This window comes from Dendrobates tinctorius, unplaced genomic scaffold (genome assembly GCF_039654945.1).
Source record: "Dendrobates tinctorius isolate UK_male_01 unplaced genomic scaffold, ASM3965494v1 ptg000165l, whole genome shotgun sequence".
Taxonomy (NCBI): Eukaryota; Metazoa; Chordata; class Amphibia; order Anura; family Dendrobatidae; genus Dendrobates; species Dendrobates tinctorius.
In genome coordinates this window covers 7,357,916-7,381,399 of record NW_027361832.1, presented here as the reverse complement: position 1 = coordinate 7,381,399, position 23,484 = coordinate 7,357,916, and the positions used below count along the sequence as shown (strand labels likewise).

Here is a 23,484-nt window from a genome sequence, read left to right as displayed (position 1 = left end):
AGCAAGTACAGATGAAGGCCAACCAGGTCTGAACACAGACATATCAGGATTGACCTCCACACATTGCCCGACCAGGAAACATAGATGAAGGGCGATATTGGCCCGGACACAGGTGCACAATTAAATAAAGCTTGGGGCAGGGCGGGGCTGCCGTGTGTGTGTGTATTGATCAATATTTTGCCAAATGTCTCATTTTGAATACAGTTAGATGTTAATATGTGCATATGCACCTCATGTTATGCGTTCTAACCACAAGCAGCGCTGGCTTCTCTCTTTTTTTGTAACATGAAAAAAACCCTGCTATAATTAAATAAGTAAAAAGCAAAAGTGTATTTAAATCATACAGAGTTCTTAGTAATACTGTATTTGATCAAGCATAGCATAAAAGCCGTCCCACCATCGACAAGGTGACTCTGTGGTCGGGGCGGTCCTACACTGTCTAATATTAATAACCTTATCATGTGTCAAAGTTGACGTCTGTGTGAATAAGGGCAGACAAGGTCCGGGTCCCAACCAGTGGACACCAGTCAGGGGAAGAAGGACTAGAGGACTAGAAGGAGGTCAGGGCAGGCGGTTGACAAAAATCAAGAGACAAGTAAGTAAAAGCTGAGTTAGTAAAGAAAAGAAAAATTAGAAGAACACTTAAGGCCCCGTCTCACTAAGCGATCTCGGTAGCGAGATCGCTGCTGAGTCACAACTTTAGTGACGTAACAGCGATCTCACCAGCGAGATCGCTATGTGTGACAGCGATCAGCGAGCGGCCCCCCTGCCGGTATCGCTGATCGCTGGAAGAAACCTCTGGACATTTCTTTGGTCGCTGGTCTCCCGCTGGCCAGCACGCATCGCTGTGTGTGACAGGCGGGAGACCAGCGATCAGGTGTAAACAATAATAAAAAAAATAAAAAATAAGAGTTATTCTCACCTTCCGACGTCCCGTTCAGCCATCCTGCCTCTCTCCACGCTCCGGTGCCAGTGATCCTTTGCACGAATGACCGCGAGACTTTGTTATCCCTCGAGACAGTGACATCTCGCGGTCATTCGTGCAAAGGATCACTGGGACCGGAGCGTGGAGAGAGGCAGGATGGCTGAACGGGACGTCGGAAGGTGAGAATAATATATTTTTTATTTTGATTCTATTTTTTACAGCGATGGCAAGCGATGCCGGGCGCTCGGCATTGCTGTGCTGATCGCTGGTGAAGCTGTCTGTGTGACAGCTCACCAGCGATCACATAGCGACTTACTAGCGATCCTGACACCTTGACATCGGTGTCGGGATCGCTGGTAAGTCGCTTAGTGTGACGGGGCCTTTAGGAACAAGTAAACAGTGATGGGGGAGGGTAGTAAAAGTATCCTGGGTCAAGTGAGCACTGGTTGGGAAAGACAGACTTTGGCAGTACTCTAGGTTTTCGCCAAAAAGAGACTGCTAATGGCCAAATGACAGCAACAAGAGACCAGGAGAGTGGGAAGGTGAAGACTGGCAACACATGGGGCCACTGTTAGATGCGCTCGTAGCAGATTGTGAAACAGATGTTGTCCCAGAATGACATACATCTACTCTGATAGATTAGCTTTTCTAAATCAATTTCATGTTGTAGGTGTATAAAGGTGTATAAAGCCGTCCAGAACTATGTTCAGGTCCACTCTGCATCGCAGATACTACTTTTATGGACAATACGGAACAGGTATAAGGGTAAATCTGTACGGTGAGGAATAGTTGCAAGGAGGTACCACAGTGTAGATACATCATAGACCTTGTATGTGAACAGTTAGATGTGATCACTGCTTTTTGGAAGAAATTAGTGGATTTGTTGTCATTATAGCTGGAAAGTCAAAGAACACAGTATATAGATTTCAGTAATCTGAGGAGTGTTGCATTTATTTCTGTGCTCCCAAGGATGAAGCTGCTGAATAGCCAGTGACTCCCAGAGCTAGTCACCATGTTGTCAGATGAAGGAGAGTAATTCACCTCTGTTTATTAGCCTGCGTGGCACTGCCAGGATGGCTCCTTATTTGTCTCTTCGGCGGCAATATATTTGCAGATATCAGTCGACCAGACATTCGAGGTGAAGTAGCACTTTTAATCACTTTAGGATATGCTTCAATCTTCTTGGGCACCTGTAAAAATCTACTATTAGCATATTACAAAGTGGTGCATGAAAGTTTAGTAGCAAACGTGCGGTTTCCAGCTGTTTGTACAGCATAGTGCCTCGACAGACACATATTTTGATAATGGAGGCGATGCTTCCTTAACTTTGACCATTGTCATAAACTTACTTGGCTCTACTCCTGTTGCAAGCGTCTGTCAGACACTGCCACTTCAGTCTCTGCGAAGTAGCTAGCAGAAAAAACACATGGCGAGCATGATGTGGGTGCGTATGAATAAGTATTGCGTAAGTATAAGTGTATATATATATATATATATATATATATATACACATACATACATACATACATACACACACACACACACACACACACACACACACACACACACACACACACACACACACACTGAAGTGGCAGTGTTTGACAGAGGCATTTGGTGCAGGAGCAGAGCAAGGGAAACTTATAAAAACTGTGAAAGCTACGGAAGCCGCACCGCCTCTATTTAATACATTACACCAGTTAATTTTGGTTAATAGTATATTGGTAAAATTCATAGTGATTGTTATGTGTTATGTAGATAAAAATCTAAATTAAATGTCACTGCACAACTGTAAGCATAATCATCAATATGGAGATAACTACTTTAGTCTGAAGTCAACAGTCTGTGTGCTTCCTCGTTAACAAAGATGCTAACGAGCAGGTAAAGATAACTGCCCCTCAGGGTACCGTTACACATAGTGATGCACCAGCGATCCCGACAACGATATGGATCGCTGGTGCATCGCTTTGTGGTCGCTAGTGAGCTGCCACACAGGCAGATATCACCAGCGACATCGCAGGGGTCGGGGGTCACTACTTACCTGTCAGACGCGGCGATCCTGACGTCCTCCCGCCTGCGTCCACGCGTCGCTCGTCGTCACAGAAGGAAGCGCCGCAGGAAGCTGACGACGAGAAATGATCCAGGACCTTCTCGCGCGACCAGCGATAATCAGCGGGGGAGCCGGTCGGAGGTAAGTATCACATGTAGCGATATCGCTAGCAATATCGCTGCTACATCACAAAATCGGTGACTTTACAGCGATATTGCTAGCGATATCGCAGTGTGTAATGGGGGCTTTACTTAGATTGGTCATCTCCAGCCGTCACCATGTTTATCAGTGTATGGGACAATGAAAATGTAATATTTCAATGCCAACTCTAACAATCCATGTTCAAAACAATCCACGGATATATCTGTGATCATGGAACAAAATTGTTTTTCTGGTTTCAAGTGCAGAGATTATTGGTCTTGGGAAGCCCTAGAAATGTAATATTCACCCCAATTATGGACGTGTCATAATGGTGTATCTAGGATGGTAAACGTATGCTTGGAAACATGGTGGTTAGATAATTCTGTAACTAGGGTCTCATAGGAAAATAGGATAAATTAGGATTTTATCCTGCAATCTTCTTTTCTTTTATATAATGAGTCATCCTCCATTTGTGTGACCAGGAGGATGGTTGAGGGGTCAGGTTTAGACCCTTCAAAATTGTTCATGAAACTACATCAGAGGTCAGACCCAGGATTGTAGATATGTCCAAATCTCAGCGTTTCTCCTCCGCAGGATCGCTGATCCATCTGATTAGTAAGAGGTCTCTTGATTTTATCTTTTTAGTCTTTGTATATCTTTTTAGTATTTTTGAAAGCACAGTATATTTTGTTTGTCTGTTGTGATAGCGGCGTGGAAAATTGTGAAAAGATTAGTAAGGCCGGGTTCGTACAAGTGTAATTCGCAGTCTGTACATGGACCACAATGCCCAGACTGACAGCGGGTCTCTCGACCCAAACTTACAGCCTCATAGACATACATAAGGGTGTGTGTTGTGAGTGGATGATTTTGTGATATTGAGATATTTTGTGTCTCATCAGCTAATATGATACCAAATTTCCGTTCACCTACCGGAGAATTTGAGGTGGTAATTCTTGGCATACAAGACTTGGGTCTGAGAGGTAGTAGGGTAATCATCTGTGCAAAAGGGTCAGCATCTCTCTTTGGCCTCAGCTGGCGGTCACAACGTAATTTGAGTTCAGTACCAACTTTGTTAGCCAGTACAGAACTGGACAAACAAAATCGTGGACCCCTTAAAAATAAATTGAGATGTTTAAGTGAATGAAGCAAACCTTTATAACATATGCTCCTAAACATTGAAACTGCAACACCTAAAAGGAAAAGTCAGGGGATTATGGAAATCACAGGATGGATCGAAATGATAATGATATGTAATTCCTGAAAAATTTTAAACAAAATATTCAAAACAGCTCAAGCATCGAGTATGAGCGCCATGTGCAGAATTCCCTGCCCTTAGATGCCTTGTCCGCTGTCAATGAGATTATTAATGGTTGTCTGAAGATTTTACTGCACTTGGGCAGCAAATCATCAAGATCCGCTTCTAGCAGCTCCCTTTCTAATTACCGACCAATTACATTCTATATGTGCTCGATGGGAAACAAGTCCGGGGATGCTGCAGGTCATGGTAGCTAATGTAGGCCATACAGGCTGCTTATGATTGCACTAGCAACATGAAGCTTGTCAGGCCCGGATTAAGGGAGGGCCCAAGGGGCCCGGGCCCTGGGCCACCCACCAAGTGGGGGCTTCCCACGAATATAGGGATCAATATCTCAAAACATGTAAAATACACGTCTCTCTTTGCTGTGAACCGTTTCTAATGATAAGGAACATTTAACAAAAGAGAAACTATTGAAAATGTAGGGACCTGGCTACGGTCCTACATCTCAGTGGCTGGCACAGAGCAGAGTCATGGCACCTGCGTCAGCATCCACTGACCTGGCTAGCCAGACTTCCTTAGTACCTGTACCTAATGCTTAACTTATGGCATGCGGCAGCCTTCTCCGATCCCAACAGAAGCTTCTAGGGGCGCCGCTCTACTATTCAGCTATATCGCTCCCTCGGATTAGACCAGATGAGAGTTTGTTCAGTTCAGCTACCTTTGAGGAAGGAGGCGGAGCCGCTATGTCGGCGCAAGAAGAGGATTCTCCACCACGGAGCGCGGCAGGACTTCACTCTGGATCTTCAGTCACTGAAGGTCCAGAGAGAAGTGGTTCAGTCTTCACAGTGTCGCGGTGGGTGAGTATGATCTCTGTCTATGTGTGTGTCTGTGTGTGTGTGTCTGTCTGTGTATCTTTCTTGCAGCTCCTGTCCTACACAGTACCATACTGTATATACAGGTCCACACTATATCCTGCATTACAGTATGTCTGCGTATACTGTATGTATATAGTGTGGAGCTGTTTACAGTATAGTGTTGTGTTATACACTTTATACAGCCCCTCAACCTCTATTCTATATAAAGCCAGCACAGCAACAGCCTCTGATATATACAGCCAGGCAAACAGCCTCTCATATACAGTATATATACAGCCCAGCAGCAGCCCCTCATATATATATATATATATACTGTATATACATACATACACACAGCCCAGCAGAAGCCTCTCATACATATACAGCCCAGCAAAAGCCTCTCATACATATACAGCCCAGCAAAAGCCTCTCATAGATATACAGACCAACAAATGCTACTAGTAAAAATCTACAACATGCAAAACTCGATCTAAACACTGCTGTGGCGTCACTGACCAGCTTAAAAAATTATGTTGCATCAAAGCATGACTCCTTCAAAATTTATGAGAAGCAAGGCGAAGAGCTGTCTGGTTCATCTGAGTATGTTCAGACAATAACTCAACACAGGCCCCGAAACGTGTGTCTCAATCCATTGGATTATGGCCGTACGGAAGAAATACAACTCAGCCCTTCTGAAAAATACAGAACAGAAACTTTCTTGCCTATCATTGATCAGTTTATCGCTTCTCTTGACCAACGTCTTCAAGCATATAAAGATATATCAAGCAAATTTAGCTTTTTTAGCCATCTGAAAGAACTGTCTTCAGACAATCTTAAGGCCACAGCAGAGCAACTCGTCAGGTCTTATTCAGATGACTTGGATATTACATTTATCGATGAACTGTGTCAGTTTGTAACATTTGCCAATTTATTCACAGACGAGGAGCCAAAAGATATCATCACTGAACTTTTCATGTACAAGCTTATCATGGAAAAGGGTGTGCGGAACACTTTCCCAAATATTGAGATAGCTCTAAGGATATATCTAATTTTGATGGTAACAAACTGCAGTGGTGAGCGTTCTGTTATGAATGAGTCACCGTAGGAGGCAAAAACAGAAATACTAGCTAAGTCCAGAAAACCATAGAAGTTGGCAGCTATCGGATTGCAGACCCCTGAACCTATCAACAACAACTAGCAGTAGCCGTGGGGGGTTCCTACGGTGCCCTAGACCCCTCGATCACAGCCGGAGAACTACATAGCCTAAAGACAGAAAGGGAAATCTAAACTGCCCCAGAGCAGACCCCAAAGCAACAGGCAGCCCCCAACATATAATGACGGTGAAGCAAGATGAAAAAACACTCACACAGATTGTTGTGAGTTCATTTTCCCCTTCATTACTGAGGCCCGAGGAACTCTCTCTTCTGGTAAAGAAAGGTAGTGAGCCTGATTATCAAACACCTGAGGCTGATGATGATGACTGGCTGAGTGGAGTTACTGACTGGATATAAGGCTTCCGACGCCCTTCTGCCCTGCGGGTGATTTCTCTGTGGGATCCTTGGAGACCAGTCTGAATTCCTGCTCCTCTAAAGCGAAGTTTGCTGCTCGGCCTTTTGCATTGGTGCTTTGACTTTGTTTTGCTTTGTTTTTCTGGATTTCTGCCATTCCCTGCTGGGGTGTGCTGAATTCCTTTAGCTCTGTCTTTTGAAAATACCTGAGGGCTGATTTAGTTTTTGAAGCCTAGCTGCTTCAGGGCCTTTTTTCATATCAGCTTGTTGGCTTATGTCTTTGATAGGGTTTTGGCAGATTGCAGACAGCAGCCTTCCTGTCCTTTCCTATCTAGGTAGTTTTGGGCCCCGTCTTTGCTCAGTCTATCTTTCTGTCTGTGTTAGTGTTTTCATCTTGCTTCACCGTCATTATATGTTGGGGGCTGCCTATTGCTTTGGGGTCTGCTCTGGGGCAGTTTAGATTTCCCCTTTCTTTCTTTAGGCCTATGTAATTCTCCGGCTGTGATCGAGGGGTCTAGGGCATCGTAGGAACCCCCCACGGCTACTGCTAGTTGTGTTGATAGGTTCAGGGGTCTGCAATCTGATAGTTGCCAACTTCTCTGGTTTTCTGGACTTAGCTTGTATTTCTGCTTTTGCCTCCTACGGTGACTCATTCATAACACAGATAGAAAGATAGGCTGAGCAAATGATGGGGCCCAAGCTAACTAGATAGGACAGGATAGAAAAGCTGCTGTCTGTAATCCGCCAAAACCCTATCAAAACAAGAGCCAACAGCTGATAGGGAAAAAGCCCTGAAGACGCTAGGCTTCAAAAAGACTATATCAGTACTCAGGTATTTTCTGAAGACAGAGCAAAAAGGAATTCCGCTCACCCCAGCAGGGAATGGCAGAAATCAAGGAAAACAATGCAAAACAAAACCAAAACACAAATGCAAAAAGTAGAGCAGAAAACTTAGCTTTTGAGGAGCAGGAAACAGACTGGTCTCCTAGAATCCCTCAGAGAGATCACCAGCAAGGCAAAAGGGCGTCGGCTGCCTTATATTCAGTCAGTAATTCCCGTCACCCAGTCATCATCATCCTGCCCAGGTGTTTGGTAATCAGCCTCACTACCTTCCTTCACCAGAAGAAGGAGTTCATCAGACCTCAATGGTGAAGGGGAAAATGAACTCACAACAGTACCATGGACCCGGCCAAGGTACAGGCCATTTATGATTGGGTTCAGCCCACTTCTTTGAAGGCCCTCCAGAAGTTTTTGGGTTTTGCTAATTTTTAGCGTAAATTTATAGCAAAATTTTCTAGTATTGCCAATTTTCTAGTATTGTTTTTGCAACAGGTGGTTCGCTTGCACGGGATTCCTGAGAACATTGTATCTGACAGAGGAGTTCAGTTTGTGTCTAGATTTTGGAGGACTTTCTGTTCCAAGCTGGGAATTCAGTTGTCCTTCTCCTCTGCTTTTCACCCTCAGACCAATGGGCAGACGGAGAGAACAAACCAGACCTTGTTGTCGTATTTGAGATGTTTTATTTCCGCTGATCAGGACGATTGGGTTTCATTTTTGCCCTTGGCCGAATTTGCTTTAAATAATAGAGCTAGTTCTGCCACTTTGATGTCACCTTTTTTTTGTAACTTTGGGTTTCATCCTCGATTTTCTTCAGGGCAGGTGGAGCCTTCTCCCTGCCCAGGTGTTGACACTGTGGTGGAGAAAATGCACCAGATCTGGGACTAAGTGGTGGATAAGTTATCTCTCTCCCAGGAAAAGGCCCAGCGGTTTTCCAACCGACATAGGACCATTGGTCCCCAGTTTAAGGTTGGTGATATGGTTTGGTTATCATCAAAAAATATCGCTATGAAGGTGGCTTCTCCTAAGTTTAAGCCTAGATTTATTGGACCTTACAAGATTTTGGAGATTATTAATCCGGTCTCTTTTCGTTTGGCTCTTCCTGTTACATTTAAAATCCATAATGTGTTTCATAAGTCCTTGTTGAAGAGGTTTGTTGAACCAGTAGTTCCTGGGGTGGCACCTCCGGACCCTGTATTGGTTGAAGGTAACATGGAATATGAGGTAGAGAAGATACTGGATTCCCGTCTGGCTAGACGGAGACTCCAGTATTTGGTTAAGTGGAAGGGTTATGGTCAGGAGGATAATTCCTGGGTCTCTACCTCTGATATTCATGCCAAAAGATTGGTGCGTACCTTTCATCGGGCTCACCCTGATCGCCCTGGTGGCTTGGATGAGGGTTTGGTGACCCCTCCTCAAGGGGGAGGTACTGTTGTGAGTTCATTCTCCCCTTCACTTTTGAGGTCTGATGAACTCCCTCTTCTGGTGAAGGAAGGTAGTGAGGCTGATTACCAAACACCTGGGCAGGATGATGATGACTGGGTGACGGGAATTACTGACTGGATATAAGGCAGCCGATGCCCTTCTGCCTTGCTGGTGATCTCTCTGAGGGATTCTAGGAGACCAGTCTGTTTCCTGCTCCTCAAAAGCTAAGTTTTCTGCTCTACTTTTTGCATTTGTGTTTTGGTTTTGTTTTGCATTGTTTTCCTTGATTTCTGCCATTCCCTGCTGGGGTGAGCGGAATTCCTTTTTGCTCTGTCTTCAGAAAATACCTGAGTACTGATATAGTCTTTTTGAAGCCTAGCGTCTTCAGGGCTTTTTTCCCTATCAGCTGTTGGCTCTTGTTTTGATAGGGTTTTGGCGGATTACAGACAGCAGCTTTTCTATCCTGTCCTAGCTAGTTAGCTTGGGCCCCATCATTTGCTCAGCCTATCTTTCTATCTGTGTGAGTGTTTTTTCATCTTGCTTCACCATCATTATATGTTGGGGGCTGCCTGTTGCTTTGGGGTCTGCTCTGGGGCAGTTTAGATTTCCCTTTCTGTCTTTAGGCTATGTAGTTCTCCGGCTGTGATCGAGGGGTCTAGGGCACCGTAGTAACCCCCCACGGCTACTGCTAGTTGTTGATAGGTTCAGGGGTCTGCAATCCGATAGCTGCCAACTTCTCTGGTTTTCTGGACTTAGCTAGTATTTCTGTTTTTGCCTCCTACGGTGACTCATTTATAACAGAAAAAACACTCACACAGATAGAAAGATAGGCTGAGCAAATGATGGGGCCCAAGCTAACTAGATAGGACAGGATAGAAAAGCTGCTGTCTGTAATCTGCCAAAACCCTATCAAAACAACCAACAGCTGATAGGGAAAAAAGCCCTGAAGATGCTAGGCTTCAAAAAGACTATCAGTACTCAGGTATTTTCTGAAGACAGAGCAAAAAGGAATTCCGCTCACCCCAGCAGGGAAAGGCAGAAATCAAGGAAAACAATGCAAAACAAAACCAAAACACAAATGCAAAAAGTAGAGCAGAAAACTTAGCTTTTGAGGAGCAGGAAACAGACTGGTCTCCTAGAATCCCTCAGAGAGATCACCAGCAAGGCAGAAGGGCATCGGCTGCCTTATATCCAGTCAGTAATTCCCGTCACCCAGTCATCATCATCCTGCCCAGGTGTTTGGTAATCAGCCTCACTACCTTCCTTCACCAGAAGAAGGAGTTCATCAGACCTCAATGGTGAAGGGGAAAATGAACTCACAACAGCGTTCCTTCTCAAAACTCAAATTAGTTGAAAACCGATTAAGGACACCAATGAAGCAGGAACGACTTGTAAATTTGGCTATCATGAGCATCGAGTCAGATATACTGCGTGAATTGGACTTTAGTGACATCATTAGTGATTTTGCAGCACGAAAATCAAGGAAAGTGCCTGGATTGTAAAAAAATGAATGATTTTACCTGAATTACTCTGCGCAAATGATTTTTGTAATTAAACTTGCGTTCGTTTCACTTTGTGTTTTTGCATTACATATTGCAACACCTTGAAAAATGTGCCTCCCTCCAAAATGGGCCCCGGGCCACCCACCTCTTAAATCCAGCCCTGAGGCTTGTCATTATTGAGTAAACAAATGGCTCTTGGAACAGTTTGAGGAAATGACCGTACCAATTGTTTCACGACTGCGCAATTTTATACTGCAAGTGAAACTGGATGTAATATAACAACCCTAAAGCATTAGTGTCTACACAAGCCATCAGAAGTTATTTGCATGACATTGGGATACAAGCCAGACGTCCAACTACAGGTGCTCCATTGACCTCATGCCACCGTTCTCAAATACTACCATGATGCAGAGCAAGTTTCAATGGAGGTTGAAATAGAAGTCTATCCTGTTCAGTGATAAGTCTCATATTTGTCTTGGATGCAATGATAGCTGGGATTGACATGGAGACTACATGGGCAACACCATGAAGAGGCCTTTACAAGGGAATGTCACACAAGTCCAACTTCCGGGATTACAGTGTGGGATGGAATATTGTAAGGTAGCCGGACCCCTCTAGATTTCATTCCAGGTACACTAACAACTCGGTGTTATATTGATTTGATGATAAAACCAGTGGCTCAGCCATTTCTCTAAAGTGTACCTGGAGTCATCTTTCAATACAACAACGCCCACTGCTACTGCCACTGTGAGCAGCCTGTAGCGTCACTGGACTTTTCTCCCATCTAACACATCTGGAATGTCATTGGTTGCAATTGAAAAAGGAGCTGCCAGCAGCGGACCTTGATGATTTGCTTCCCAATTATATTCAGTGGAACAGAACATTCCTAATGCAACCTTTAATAACCTCACTGAGACCGGGCAAAGCATGTAAGTGTGGGGATTTCTGCACATGGCGCTCATACTCCATATTGAATAAATTGAGACATTTTGAACATTTTCTTCCTATTCTTTCATCATTTTCATATCAATAACATGTCTATCTAGCCTACGATTTCCAGAATTCCACAACTTTTCCATCTAGGTGTTGTAATTTCAATATTGAAGAGTATTGATTGATGCAAAAAAGATGAGGAGACTTCTTACCAGTACAGGAGCAAAGGTTTGGTTATTTCACTCTGGACATTTTGTAGATGATTTTCATGCCACTGATTTGTATCTAGAAGGTTCAGTCTTGCCAGGACCTCAGCGTGAAGGTATTGGTCACCAGTTACCACCATGTACAGGTTTTTCATCTTGCTAAGATGACTAGAAAGAATTAAAAACACTGTTTATGTCTTATTACAATATGTATCAGGAATTATGCAGACAAGCGTATAAATCAGAAAGCACATGGACACCACTCTGACCCATGCCATTCAATAGTCTGTTCAGATGAGTGATTTGTCACTCAGTCTGACTTTCCAGGTGGAAAAAAAAAATCTCAGCATGCACTACTTTCTTCTAAGTCTTGGATGAGACTCACCCATTCAAGTCTAGAGATGCGTAAAAAAAAAAAAAATCAGATCCCGCACAGAACATTTGTGTGGCATCCAATTTTTACGAACACATTTTATTGTAAATATATGAAAACAGAACACATGCGGCTGTCACGCGGACTTAAAAAATGGACACACAGATGGCACATGAATGGAAACTGGATGAAAATTAGTTGTAAATCCTTTTTCAGATGACATTTCATACACTGGTCTAACAATGAAAAGAGTAAAGAATTTCTATTTCTTCTGGTGACACCAATTCTCTTATTAAAAGAATTTAGAAGCTTTTGCAAACTGAAATCTTATATCACTACTCTCTACTACTATACTATGCACCCTAATCTATAACTTAATTCCAGTATATTCTGCATCCTGCTTATATTTTATTACTGCTCTCACTGCTATAAACATTAAAGTGCACTCCAACACCTTTGCTATGATCCATGAGCATTTTCAGTTTTGTTCTTTATCTGCTCCTTTAAATGGTTATATGCATTTTCACAAATGGGTAATGTTGGACAGTGCTTGTAAATACAACCAATTTTGCAATTTACTTATTAAAATTTGCATCCGTTCTTAAGATATTAACACTTGTCTTTTGTTTACAGCTTGTTGCTTTGAACATTGACTACCTCTGCTAGACAACAGAACATGCACGGTGATTACAAGCTCTTTACTATGGAGCTTGTAAGCACTGTTTTGAAGCTGACCAGGATCACTGGAGTGCATTTTTACCTCCTAGTCCTGGCCTGCTGCAAAGAAGTGCTTACAAGTTAGACAACAGCAGTGATGGGTCACTCTGGGAATGAGCAGTAAACAAAAGGTTTTAATATCTCAACAATGGCTGCATATTATAATAAGCAGTAGAGTGCAAAGGGGATTGTCTTTACAATCACTATCAAACAATATAACACTTTAACCCCTTCTCGACATCCACCATACATGTACGTCGGACTTTATCGTTAATTTCTCTACATATTGTAATACTGTAACATTGCAGTATCTAATACCAGCGACTGCAGGTTTATGTCCTCTAGTGGGACTATAAAAGTAAAAAAAAAACAAACATAAAACAAAGTTTTAAAATATTAAAAAAATAATGAAAAAGTTTGAATCACCCTCATTTTCTTAATACAAAAATAAATAAATTAAAAAACATGCTGCATATACATCGGTTTATATCCCAATTCATACCTTTGGTTTTTTTCAGTCTGTTTGCGTCATGTACATATAAAGGTATGGCCCGCCTTTCCTTGAGCTGGACATTAGGTCGTCTCCCATGGCTGTGTGTCTACTAGTTGGGCCTAGTCCTTCTCAGCCCTTATCCACATATATGTCACATGACAAACAGTAAAGTTTTTAATATTAAAGTTAGGACTTCCAAATTAGGGTCACCGTGACATGGTGGGATGGCATTTGCATTTTTGATCGAAGAACATGTTAACTAAGTACCGCATATTATTTTCATGCGCTATTGCTGTTTATTTATTTACTGGAGAGTTTTCAATCATAATATTTGTCTTTGTTTTTTTTTCTGCTCAGTGGAAAAAACAAAGATACTTAGCACATAATTTGGCCAATTCCTGCATGCCCAGCAGCCATGGCAAGGCGACTTTCTTTGCTGGGAACCTATCCTAATGCAATTCGTCTCCTGAGCTGCTGCCTGCATTTATATGGGTAGCTAGGATCCTGCTGTAATTAAAACTGCCACAGGCTGTGCACAGTCAGAGAGCTTATGTATAAATATCAAAAGACTGACTGTCACTTCCAAACAGAAAACTAGTGTGAACATGTGCAAACTAAGAGTAGCATTCTCCATACATAAATAAAGTAGCATTCTGTAGCGCTAAAGTATGTAAACATGACCTATATGAAATTTGAATTGCATTATTGCATGCCCAGCAGCCATGACAAGCTGCCCTTTTAATCACAGCAGCATTCAGGCTATAAAAGAGGTCATTCTCAAACAATGGAAAAAGATAGATGTTGCAATATGTCGCCAATTTGTTCATTCTAGGCCTAGAAGACTTAAGGGCCCGTTACACACAGCGATCTCGCTGGCGAGATCGCTGATTTTGTGACACATCAGCGATCTCTCCAGCGAGATCGCTGTGTGTGACATCCAGCAGCGATCGGCCCCCCTGCCGGGTATCGCTGATCGTGCTGGATCGTCCTGGACCATTTTTTCCATCGCTGGTCTCCCACTAGCCAGCGCGCATCACTGCGTGTGGCAGCGGGAGCCAGCGATGAGCGACGCTGCACGCTGGCTACCAATGTAAATATCAGGTTTCAAAGGGCTGCGGGGCCCTTAAAAACCCGATGTTTACCCTAGGTACCAGCGTGCACTGCAGGCAGGGTGGGAGGTGGAGGCAGAGCGGCGCACAGACCGGAGTAGCTCTGCTATCTGCTATTCCAGTCTGTCAGACCAGAGTAGCAGATAGCAGATCTACGCCAGTCTGTTTGTGCGCCGCTCTGCCTCCACCTTCCGCCCTGCCTGCAGTGCACGCTGGTATCTAGGGTAAACATCGGGTTTCTAAGGGCCCATAGAAACCCGATGTTTACGTTGGTAACCAGCGTGCTCGCTGGTCCTGATCGCTGGAGGCACTGTCTATGTGACAGCTCACCAGCGATCAGCTAACAATGTCCCAGCGATCCCATCCACGTCGACTCGTTGGTGGGATCGCTGGGGCATCGTTATGTGTAACGGTACCCTTAGCATTGTCCTTAAAATCATGGTGGTCATGCAAAATACTATTTACTATTAAAGTAGTTTTTGATGTGGGGTGTGTTCATTTTTAGCATCAACTAATTTGAGTAATACTGAAGATTTTGTAGTGAAAGCCTCCACAGACTTTATTTGCATATTCGTATTTCCCAGGGAGCAATGCACCTAGGATTTCACTGATTGAGCGCCTTTGCCGGATGCCGCAGTGTTTTCTTTGACTGGTCTCCCTGAGGTCAGTGATTGTTTCATGATGTTGGTCTACTAGGCATTGCTCCCACCTAGCCAGAATCTTACTCCACACTGATGAGGGGCAACACCCCGAAACAGCTGTCTGTGGATGGATACCTGGCCTTGGTATTTCCCTTGTCATATCTGTAAACTCGTAAAGAGGTAGATATTGACTTAAAGGGCCACTTAATATGGTGGTAATGGTGGTTTCCGAAAGGAGCCACTCCTTGGCTGGCTCCTTCCCAGGAGGAAGATCTGGTTAGTCCCGTGTTTGAGACTCTTAAATGAGGCTCCATGGACTTTATTTGCATAACTATATATTGAGCGTTGCAATCACACTTGTTTTTTTTTTTTTCCTGGAACGTGTTATGGAAGACAATACAACTACTTATTTTTGGGATCTTAAAGGGGTTGTCCAAAACGAACATTTATTTTAATCCTAAATGTCTGTCTATTTAATGTAATAATCTAATCTCTTTTCTAATATACTTTAATTAAAAAGTCCCTTTCATTCCCTCACTACTCTATTTAACTGCTTTTTTTCTACCTACTTCCTGCTTGATTTCAATTTGTTGGAAAATCTCCAGTGCATGCTGAGACGTCATCAGGGGCAGAGACTGCAGTCACTGCCATAGCCTCTGCCCCCACCCTGAAACAAAGCATCATCAATGACGTCCGTTTCAGGGGCTGGGCTAGTCCCTGCTCTACTGAGCATGTGTCGGCTGTAAATTCCAACAGATGCTCTGTAGGATCTTGCCATTGTGCAATATTTTTTCTAATGCACACTGACAGTGCACTCCCTCACCATCTCTAATGAGAAGTGATGAGTCAGCAAGAGAGTGCACTGTCAATGCACGCTGTAAGGAAAAAACCTGGCAAGCAGAGACCCAAGACCTGAACCATATCCCACTGACCAGGGTCTGTGACATTACAGAAAAACATGTATTTTTCACTTTTTGCTCACGCTTTGTCTGATTTATGAGATTTCTGCACCATATAAAATAGATAATTATAATAAACAATAATAAGACTCACCTCTGCTTTCTTTTAATAGACTTCATCCTCTCAATATCCATCCATAGCAAAAAAAGTTTTTCTCCTGAAGTACCCCTGATAAATAACTTAAACTTTTCAAATTCTTCCCAGCAATGAATATAGGAATATTCGTGGGTTTTATGAGAAGTATCCAGAATGTCCAATTCATCGCTATCTGACTCGGCGACATCAAACTCTTCTTCAATAGAGGAGGTAGAGGAGATCCCTGTACTAGGTAGTTTTTGGATTGTCACCTGACACAAATCAAAAATATCCACTTCATTTACACTTTTCTTCATACGGTTACCGTTCAGCTTGTAAACTGCAGACTTCATAATTTGATCGACATAATAAAAAGCAAAGTCCTCCATTGTTGGAAAGACGGGAACTTGAGTGTCTTCTGGTTTCTTCTCAACATAAAGTCTTATAGGGCTTGGGGTTGGGGAAGATGCAATAGATACAGAATATTCATCCTTCTCCCATGTATCCTGCGTTATCTTATGGTCCCTCTGAGATTTGGCAGACAGTGAATTCTTATTAGTGTAGGAAAGACTTGGTTTCTGGTGACTAGAAATACTCTGAGATGCTTGGTAAAAGAAAAAGCAATATTAATCACTTAGCCTATATTCATACTGAGTTTTTTTAAGGATTTTTTTGAGCAGATCCACTACAAAATACTCCTCAATAACTTAAAAAAAAAAAAAAAAAAAGTTTGGAAAACTTTTCCTATTCATTTCCATGGGAAATCGACTGTTCATATGGGGAGTTTGAGTGCTTTTTTTTCCCCTAAAGAGGTTTTGAAAACTGCACATCACTTCCTTTGAAACTGACCTCCTCCAATCTATGCACTCTCAACTCAAGTGAACAGACTGTAAAAAAAAATGCTTTATAAAATAACTCTTCAAAACTGCTCCAGGAAGAGGAAAAATACTCAAGCTATGAGTACACAACATCTTTCAGGCAGTTTCTGCTGCAGAAACTGCCTGAAAATAAAGAAAAAAATTCAAAATATTGTACACATTGTAGGGACTTACTCAGGTAAGTGTTAGGCAGTGTTCACACAGGTAACGTTTTTAGTCCAACAAGGTGAGGTTTATTAGCTCCATAAACCATGGAGGGATTTTAATACAAAACAGCCATGCTCCAACACAAAGGTAAACACAGCAGGAGAGTACAGCACATATAGCAGGTCAATACTCCGGCAGGTACATGTTCAATACTTTGGCAAGTACAAATCAAATACTCTGGCAGGTAAACATCCAATACTCCGGCAGGTACATGTTCAATACTCCGGCAGTATCACTGTGCTTGATTGGCCAGAAAACTCGCCTGACCTTAACCCCATAGAGAATCTATAGGATATTGTCAAGAGGAAGATGAGAGACATCAGACCCAACAATGCAGTCGAGCTGAAGGCTGCTATCAAAGCAACCTGGGGTCCATAACACCTCAGTAGTGCCACAGGCTGATCGCCTCTATGCCACGCCGCATTGATGCAGTAATTGATGCAAAAGGAGACCCGACCAAGTACTGAGTGCATTTACTGAACATACATTTCAGTAGGCCAACATTTCCGATTTTAAAATAATTTTTCAAGCTGGAGTTATAAAGTATTCTAATTTACTGAGATAATGACTTTTGGGTTTTCATTGGCTGTAAGCCATAATCATCAACATTAACAGAAATAAACACAAGAAATAGATCGCTGTGTGTGTAATGACTCAGCCCAGGGAGGAAAGACTGTGCCAACACTGTGACCAGGAGGCCCTGGAGGATGAGACCCACTTCCTGCTACACTGCCCCAAATACTCAGCAGTGAGGGACACTCATTTCAGGAGACTCTCACATCTCTTCCCGGATTTCATCACTATGAAGGAGGAAGAGAAAACATATATCCTGCTGGGGGAAGAAGAGAGAGCAATGGAGATAGCAGCGCAAAATGTGAGCGAATGTCATAGACTGCGAGAAAGAGAACTATGATATGCCATGGACTTCTATGGCCCCCACCCTGGATCTGCCCCATCCCCCCATCCACCTTCCCTATGCCATGGACTTCTATAGCCCCACCCTGGATCTGCCCCATCCCCCCATCCACCTTCCCTATGCCATGGACTTCTATAGCCCCATCTTGGATCTGTCCCCATCCACCTTTCCTACAGCCCCTACCCAACATCCCTACAGTCCCTATCCCTATTCCCTTTTGTACACTAGCTTTGGCAAAACTAATGTGTATTTAGTCCTGCCAATAAAGCTTCTTTGAATTTGACTCAATATAATATACGAGTTTCATGTTATGTATTGAAGAACTGAAATAAATTAACTTTTAGATGATATTCTAATTTTGTGAGAAGCACCTGTATATACAGTGCCTACAAGTAGTATTCAACCACCTGCAGATTTAGCAGGTTTACACATTCGGAATTAACTTGGCATTGTGACATTTGGACTGTAGATCAGCCTGGAAGTGTGAAATGCACTGCAGCAAAAATGAATGTTATTTCTTTGTTTAATTTTTTTTTAAATTGTGAAAACTTTATTCAGAGGGTCATTTATTATTCAACCCCTCAAACCACCAGAATTCTGTTTGGTTCCCCTAAAGTATTAAGAAGTATTTCAGGCACAAAGAACAATGAGCTTCACATGTTTGGATTAATTATCTTTTTCCAGCCTTTCCTGACTATTTAAGACCCTCCCCAAACTTGTGAACAGCACTCATACATGGTCAACATGGGAAAGACAAAGGAGCATTCCAAGGCCATCAAGAGACAAGATCGTGGAGGGTCACAAGGCTGGCAAGGGGTACAAAACCCTTTCCAAGGAGTTGTGCCTACCTGTCTCCACTGTTGGGAGCATCATCCGGAAGTGGAAGGCTTATGGAACTACTGTTAGCCTTCCACGGCCTGGACCGCCTTTGAAAGTTTCCTCCCGAGCCGAGGCCAGGCTTGTCCGAAGAGTCAAGGCTAACCCAAGGACAACAAGGAAGGAGCTCCAGGAAGATCTCATGGCAGTGGGGACATTGGTTTCAGTCAATACCATAAGTAACGTACTCCACCGCAATGGTCTCCGTTCCAGACGAGCCCGTAAGGTACCTTTACTTTCAAAGCGTCATGTCAAGGCTCGTCTACAGTTTGCTCATGATCACTTGGAGGACTCTGAGACAGACTGGTTCAAGGTTCTCTGGTCTGATGAGACCAAGATCGAGATCTTTGGTGCCAACCACACACGTGACATTTGGAGACTGGATGGCACTGCATACGACCCCAAGAATACCATCCCTACAGTCAAGCATGGTGGTGGCAGCATCATGCTGTGGGGCTGTTTCTCAGCCAAGGGGCCTGGCCATCTGGTCCGCATCCATGGGAAGATGGATAGCACGGCCTACCTGGAGATTTTGGCCAAGAACCTCCGCTCCTCCATCAAGGATCTTAAGATGGGTCGTCATTTCATCTTTCAACAAGACAACGACCCAAAGCACACAGCCAAGAAAACCAAGGCCTGGTTCAAGAGGCAAAAAATCAAGGTGTTGGAGTGGCCTAGTCAGTCTCCTGACCTTAACCCAATTGAAAACTTGTGGAAGGAGCTCAAGATTAAAGTCCACATGAGACACCCAAAGAACCTAGATAACTTGGAGAAGATCTGCATGGAGGAGTGGGCCAAGATAACTCCAGAGACCTGTGCCGGCCTGATCAGGTCTTATAAAAGACGATTATTAGCTGTAATTGCAAACAAGGGTTATTCCACAAAATATTAAACCTAGGGGTTGAATAATAATTGACCCACACTTGTATGTTTAAAATTTATTAAAATTTAACTGAGCAACATAACTTTTTGGTTTGTAAGATTTATGCATCTGTTAATAAATCCTGCTCTTGTGTGAAGTTTGAAGGCTCTAACTTATTTGCATCTTATCAAACCTGCTAAATCTGCAGGGGGTTGAATACTACTTGTAGGCACTGTATCTATTGAAAAAAAAAAAAACTTGATGGGTACATGTTTAGTGTTTTGTTACTTTTAACCACTTCAGGGTTCCGAAATCCTGGAGTGGTTAAAAGAAGTATTCATGTTCATTCTTTGGGCAGCTTCCTTTGCTTGGAAGCCACCTGCTCTGAAAGAGATCTCTCCAGACACAACTGTTGGTTTAATGATGCCATGTTCACATGGGCAAAAGGGGTTTCCAGAAGCAGTTTCCACTTGAAAAACTCGTGTTTTTTCAACTACTCAAAAAACACGATGTGACCATAGCCTTTTTTTCCAAAGCATTTTTGAGGTTGTATAGAACTTGGGGAGAGTTTTTATCAGGAAGTATTCTTTGCAGTCTTTTGATTTGATAGTGTATAGTAAGGAGCGGATAAGGATAAGATTAAAAGTGACATGCACTTTCCATATTTCCACCAGGCATTTCTCTAAAGTTTACTGGGGGAAAAAAAAAAAAAACAGTGGATTTCCCATAGAAATGAATAATCAGAGTTTTCCAAGTATTTTTGAAGCGATTTTTTTAGGAGGATTTTAGAGGAGATACACTCTAAAAACATCAGAATCAGGCTATGTTCACATGAACATGTATAAAGATTCCAATTTTCATCCAGAGAAAACAATTATTCATCTGTACTGTCATCCATATGCACATCAGTAGTTATTACAATTTGCAAGAACACATAATTTCCGATTTTAATAATTACAATGTATCTGTAAAAATTGGATGCCATGCAAATGATCCATATGGGTTTGGATTATTTTTTTGCTCACTCATAGACTTCAATAGGTGCATCTCATCTGACATACGTATGATACTAGTACATGCCGTGATTCTTTTCGCGGAGACATTCGATCCAATTGAATAACATTGAACTGAGTGCAGTTTTTTCCAAGAACAGCACAAGGACTGAAAATACAGTCTTGTGAACGTAGCCTTAATATAGCCTAACTGTAGGAATGAAATACATCGTGTACACAGACAGGCACATATTATAGTAATAATTGATGGAGACACACTGGTCATTGGAGCAATAAAAAATGACTACAATTTTGGACATACCATTTAAGTTTGGTCCTATATACAAGTGTCGAATATGGTTACTTACCTTGGCTACAATTATCACCCCAGGCAATGGTCCCAAAAACTGAATTTGTGGTATTGAGAACTGTACTTTGTTTTGCTATTGTAAACCATTCTTTTGTCTGTGTAAAAGAAGCCTGTAAAAGATATATGTAGCTGTATGAAAGCAGTGCCAAAATTGGCTTACAGAAGAAGAAAGTCAATTAGTCAACTAATAATCAATCATCTGGCTCCACAAAGAAAGCATGATCTAAAAAAATCAGAAAAACAAAAACAAAAACAAAAAAATGATTCCAAAGCACCAGAGAGCAATTTAGGCATAAGACGCAGCCTTTATTCCATCCTTAAAATCACATAGTGACAATACAAAAAATAAGGTAGATGGTGCAACGTTTCAGCCCTAACAGGCCTTAAGACAGAAATACAATAAAAATTACAGCCAATCAATCACTGGAATAAACAAAAAATAGGAAGCGGCATATAAAAAGGAACTAATCAATATATTAGAACTAAATGCCAAACAAACAACATAGACCTCAAAATAGAAAAAATCTGCTAATAAAGAATATGCTATTGTGAATGTTTTCACACCTGGGATTGAGTTTCTGGGCATGAATGAATTATGAAGGAGGACGTTTGAATTTGAAAAATGTAGAAAACAGATAGCAAACACTATTACAGGAATTCTGTGTTAATTCTTTAGTGAGCAGATGGGAGAACTCGAACACTAAAGTTCAAGGTCTGTACCAAACACCTACTGTTTGGGCATGGATCCCGAACACGGACTTCCCCTGGAAGTCTGTGTTACTGTTTGGGTTTGGCCCCCCGAAAACCGGGTGTTTCTCATGCTGCCATCTGACAGCGTGAGAAATACCGGCAGCTCTAATCGGTGGTAAGAATAATACCAACGGTTAGAGCGATGCGGCTCAGACACTGTCCGATGTCAGCGTGAGCTCGTAACTGTGACCGGAGGTAAAAGTTTACCGCAGTTCAGAGGCCTGGCTGGGAATTCAGCATCAGTGACCTGCAGTAACCTCGATGAAGTCACCGACGGCCACTGACGCTGCGTGCTCACAGCAGCTCATTCTCCAGTGGTTTTCAGCCTGGACGGTCGCATCATGTCGCCTTCCAGGTTGAAAACTATTTATCCCAGACATGGATTATGGCATGGAACAGAACAGGACAGGTGAGGGATATGGTTATTTTTTATTTTTTTTTTTACAGTAGATGTTGGCTTCAATGGAATGGGCATTTGGTGATTATAAATGTGATTGTTATTTTATTTCAAATAAAGGACTTTATACTGGCTGTGTGTTTATTTACAATATAACTATAGGATTTCTAATGGATAAGTGTCTTATAGAGGCCTCTCCATTACTAATCCATGGGCTTGATATCACCAGACAATACAAAGGTGACGTCAACTTGATAAATATGAACATCACTTGCTGTCACCACCACAGGACAATTGGGAAGAGACGGGCAAAGCTCCAGAATTGCCGCATCTAACAGATGTGCCTTTTCTGGAGTGGCTGGGGGTTGCTATGTTTAGCCTTGCGGGGCCATGGATAATGTGAATACTATCCCCCAGCTGTCTGCTTTAGCTTAGCTGGCCGTAAAAAATGGGGGAGGGCACATGGTTTTTTAACATTAGCTAGTTAAATAATGGTGTGGGGACCCTCTATTCTTGATAACCAGCCTTGCTGAAGCTGACAGTTTTGCCTGACTGATTGTCAAAAATGCAGGAGAACCCAAGCATTTTTTTAAATTTATTTACCGTATATACTCGAGTATAAGTCGAGTTTTTCAGTCCCCTTTTGGGGCTGAAATAGACCCCCCTTGACTTATATTCGGGTCACGGTGCCAACTTACCTGGTCCCCGTCATCTCCGCGGTCCCATTAGTCTCCGCGGTCCCCGGTGTTCGTCTGCGGTCCCCTGCAACGTCGGCGGCGGGTGATGATAGGGCCGCGGCGGCGTTCAAAATCTCTGCGCGCCGCTCTCTCCCGTCCTCCGGCAGTGACGTGCAGGGGGCGCGATGACGTGAAAAGCACGCGCCCTCTGCCTGAGTCACTGAAGAGCCGGCGACGCTCAGGAGCAGCTGTCATCAACGTAGGTGAGTATATAGTGTTTGTTTTTGTTTTTTTTAAATTCCAGCAGGGGCAGCAGCAGCGGCAGCAGCATGATAGGATTACCAGTAATCCTATCACTTTGGGGGCAGCATTACGGTATTTAGGCCACCATTCACTGTGCAGCATTTATGGGGGCATATGTTGTGCAGCGTTATTTGGGCCACCATTCACTGTGCAGCATTTTGGGGGCATACCTGGGGGCATACCACCCTAGACTTATACTCGAGTCAATAAGTTTTCCCAGGTTTTTGAGGCAAATTTAGGGGGGTCGAC

At 42.9% G+C, this 23,484-nt stretch overlaps 1 protein-coding gene across 3 annotated transcripts in view; it reads right to left on the bottom strand.

Moving 5' to 3' along the window:
* Positions 1-23,484, bottom strand: part of RGS22 (regulator of G protein signaling 22) — a 162,502-nt gene that overhangs the window by 113,101 nt on the left and 25,917 nt on the right. For all 3 annotated transcript variants that reach the window (XM_073550453.1, XM_073550454.1, XM_073550455.1), the window contains exons 7-11: positions 21,107-21,218; positions 16,026-16,611; positions 11,646-11,807; positions 4,047-4,227; positions 1,967-2,115 (exon numbers count right to left, since the gene is read on the bottom strand). In XM_073550453.1, the coding sequence (XP_073406554.1) occupies positions 1,967-2,115; positions 4,047-4,227; positions 11,646-11,807; positions 16,026-16,611; positions 21,107-21,218 (1,190 nt within the window). The remainder of the gene's footprint in view (positions 1-1,966; positions 2,116-4,046; positions 4,228-11,645; positions 11,808-16,025; positions 16,612-21,106; positions 21,219-23,484) is intronic.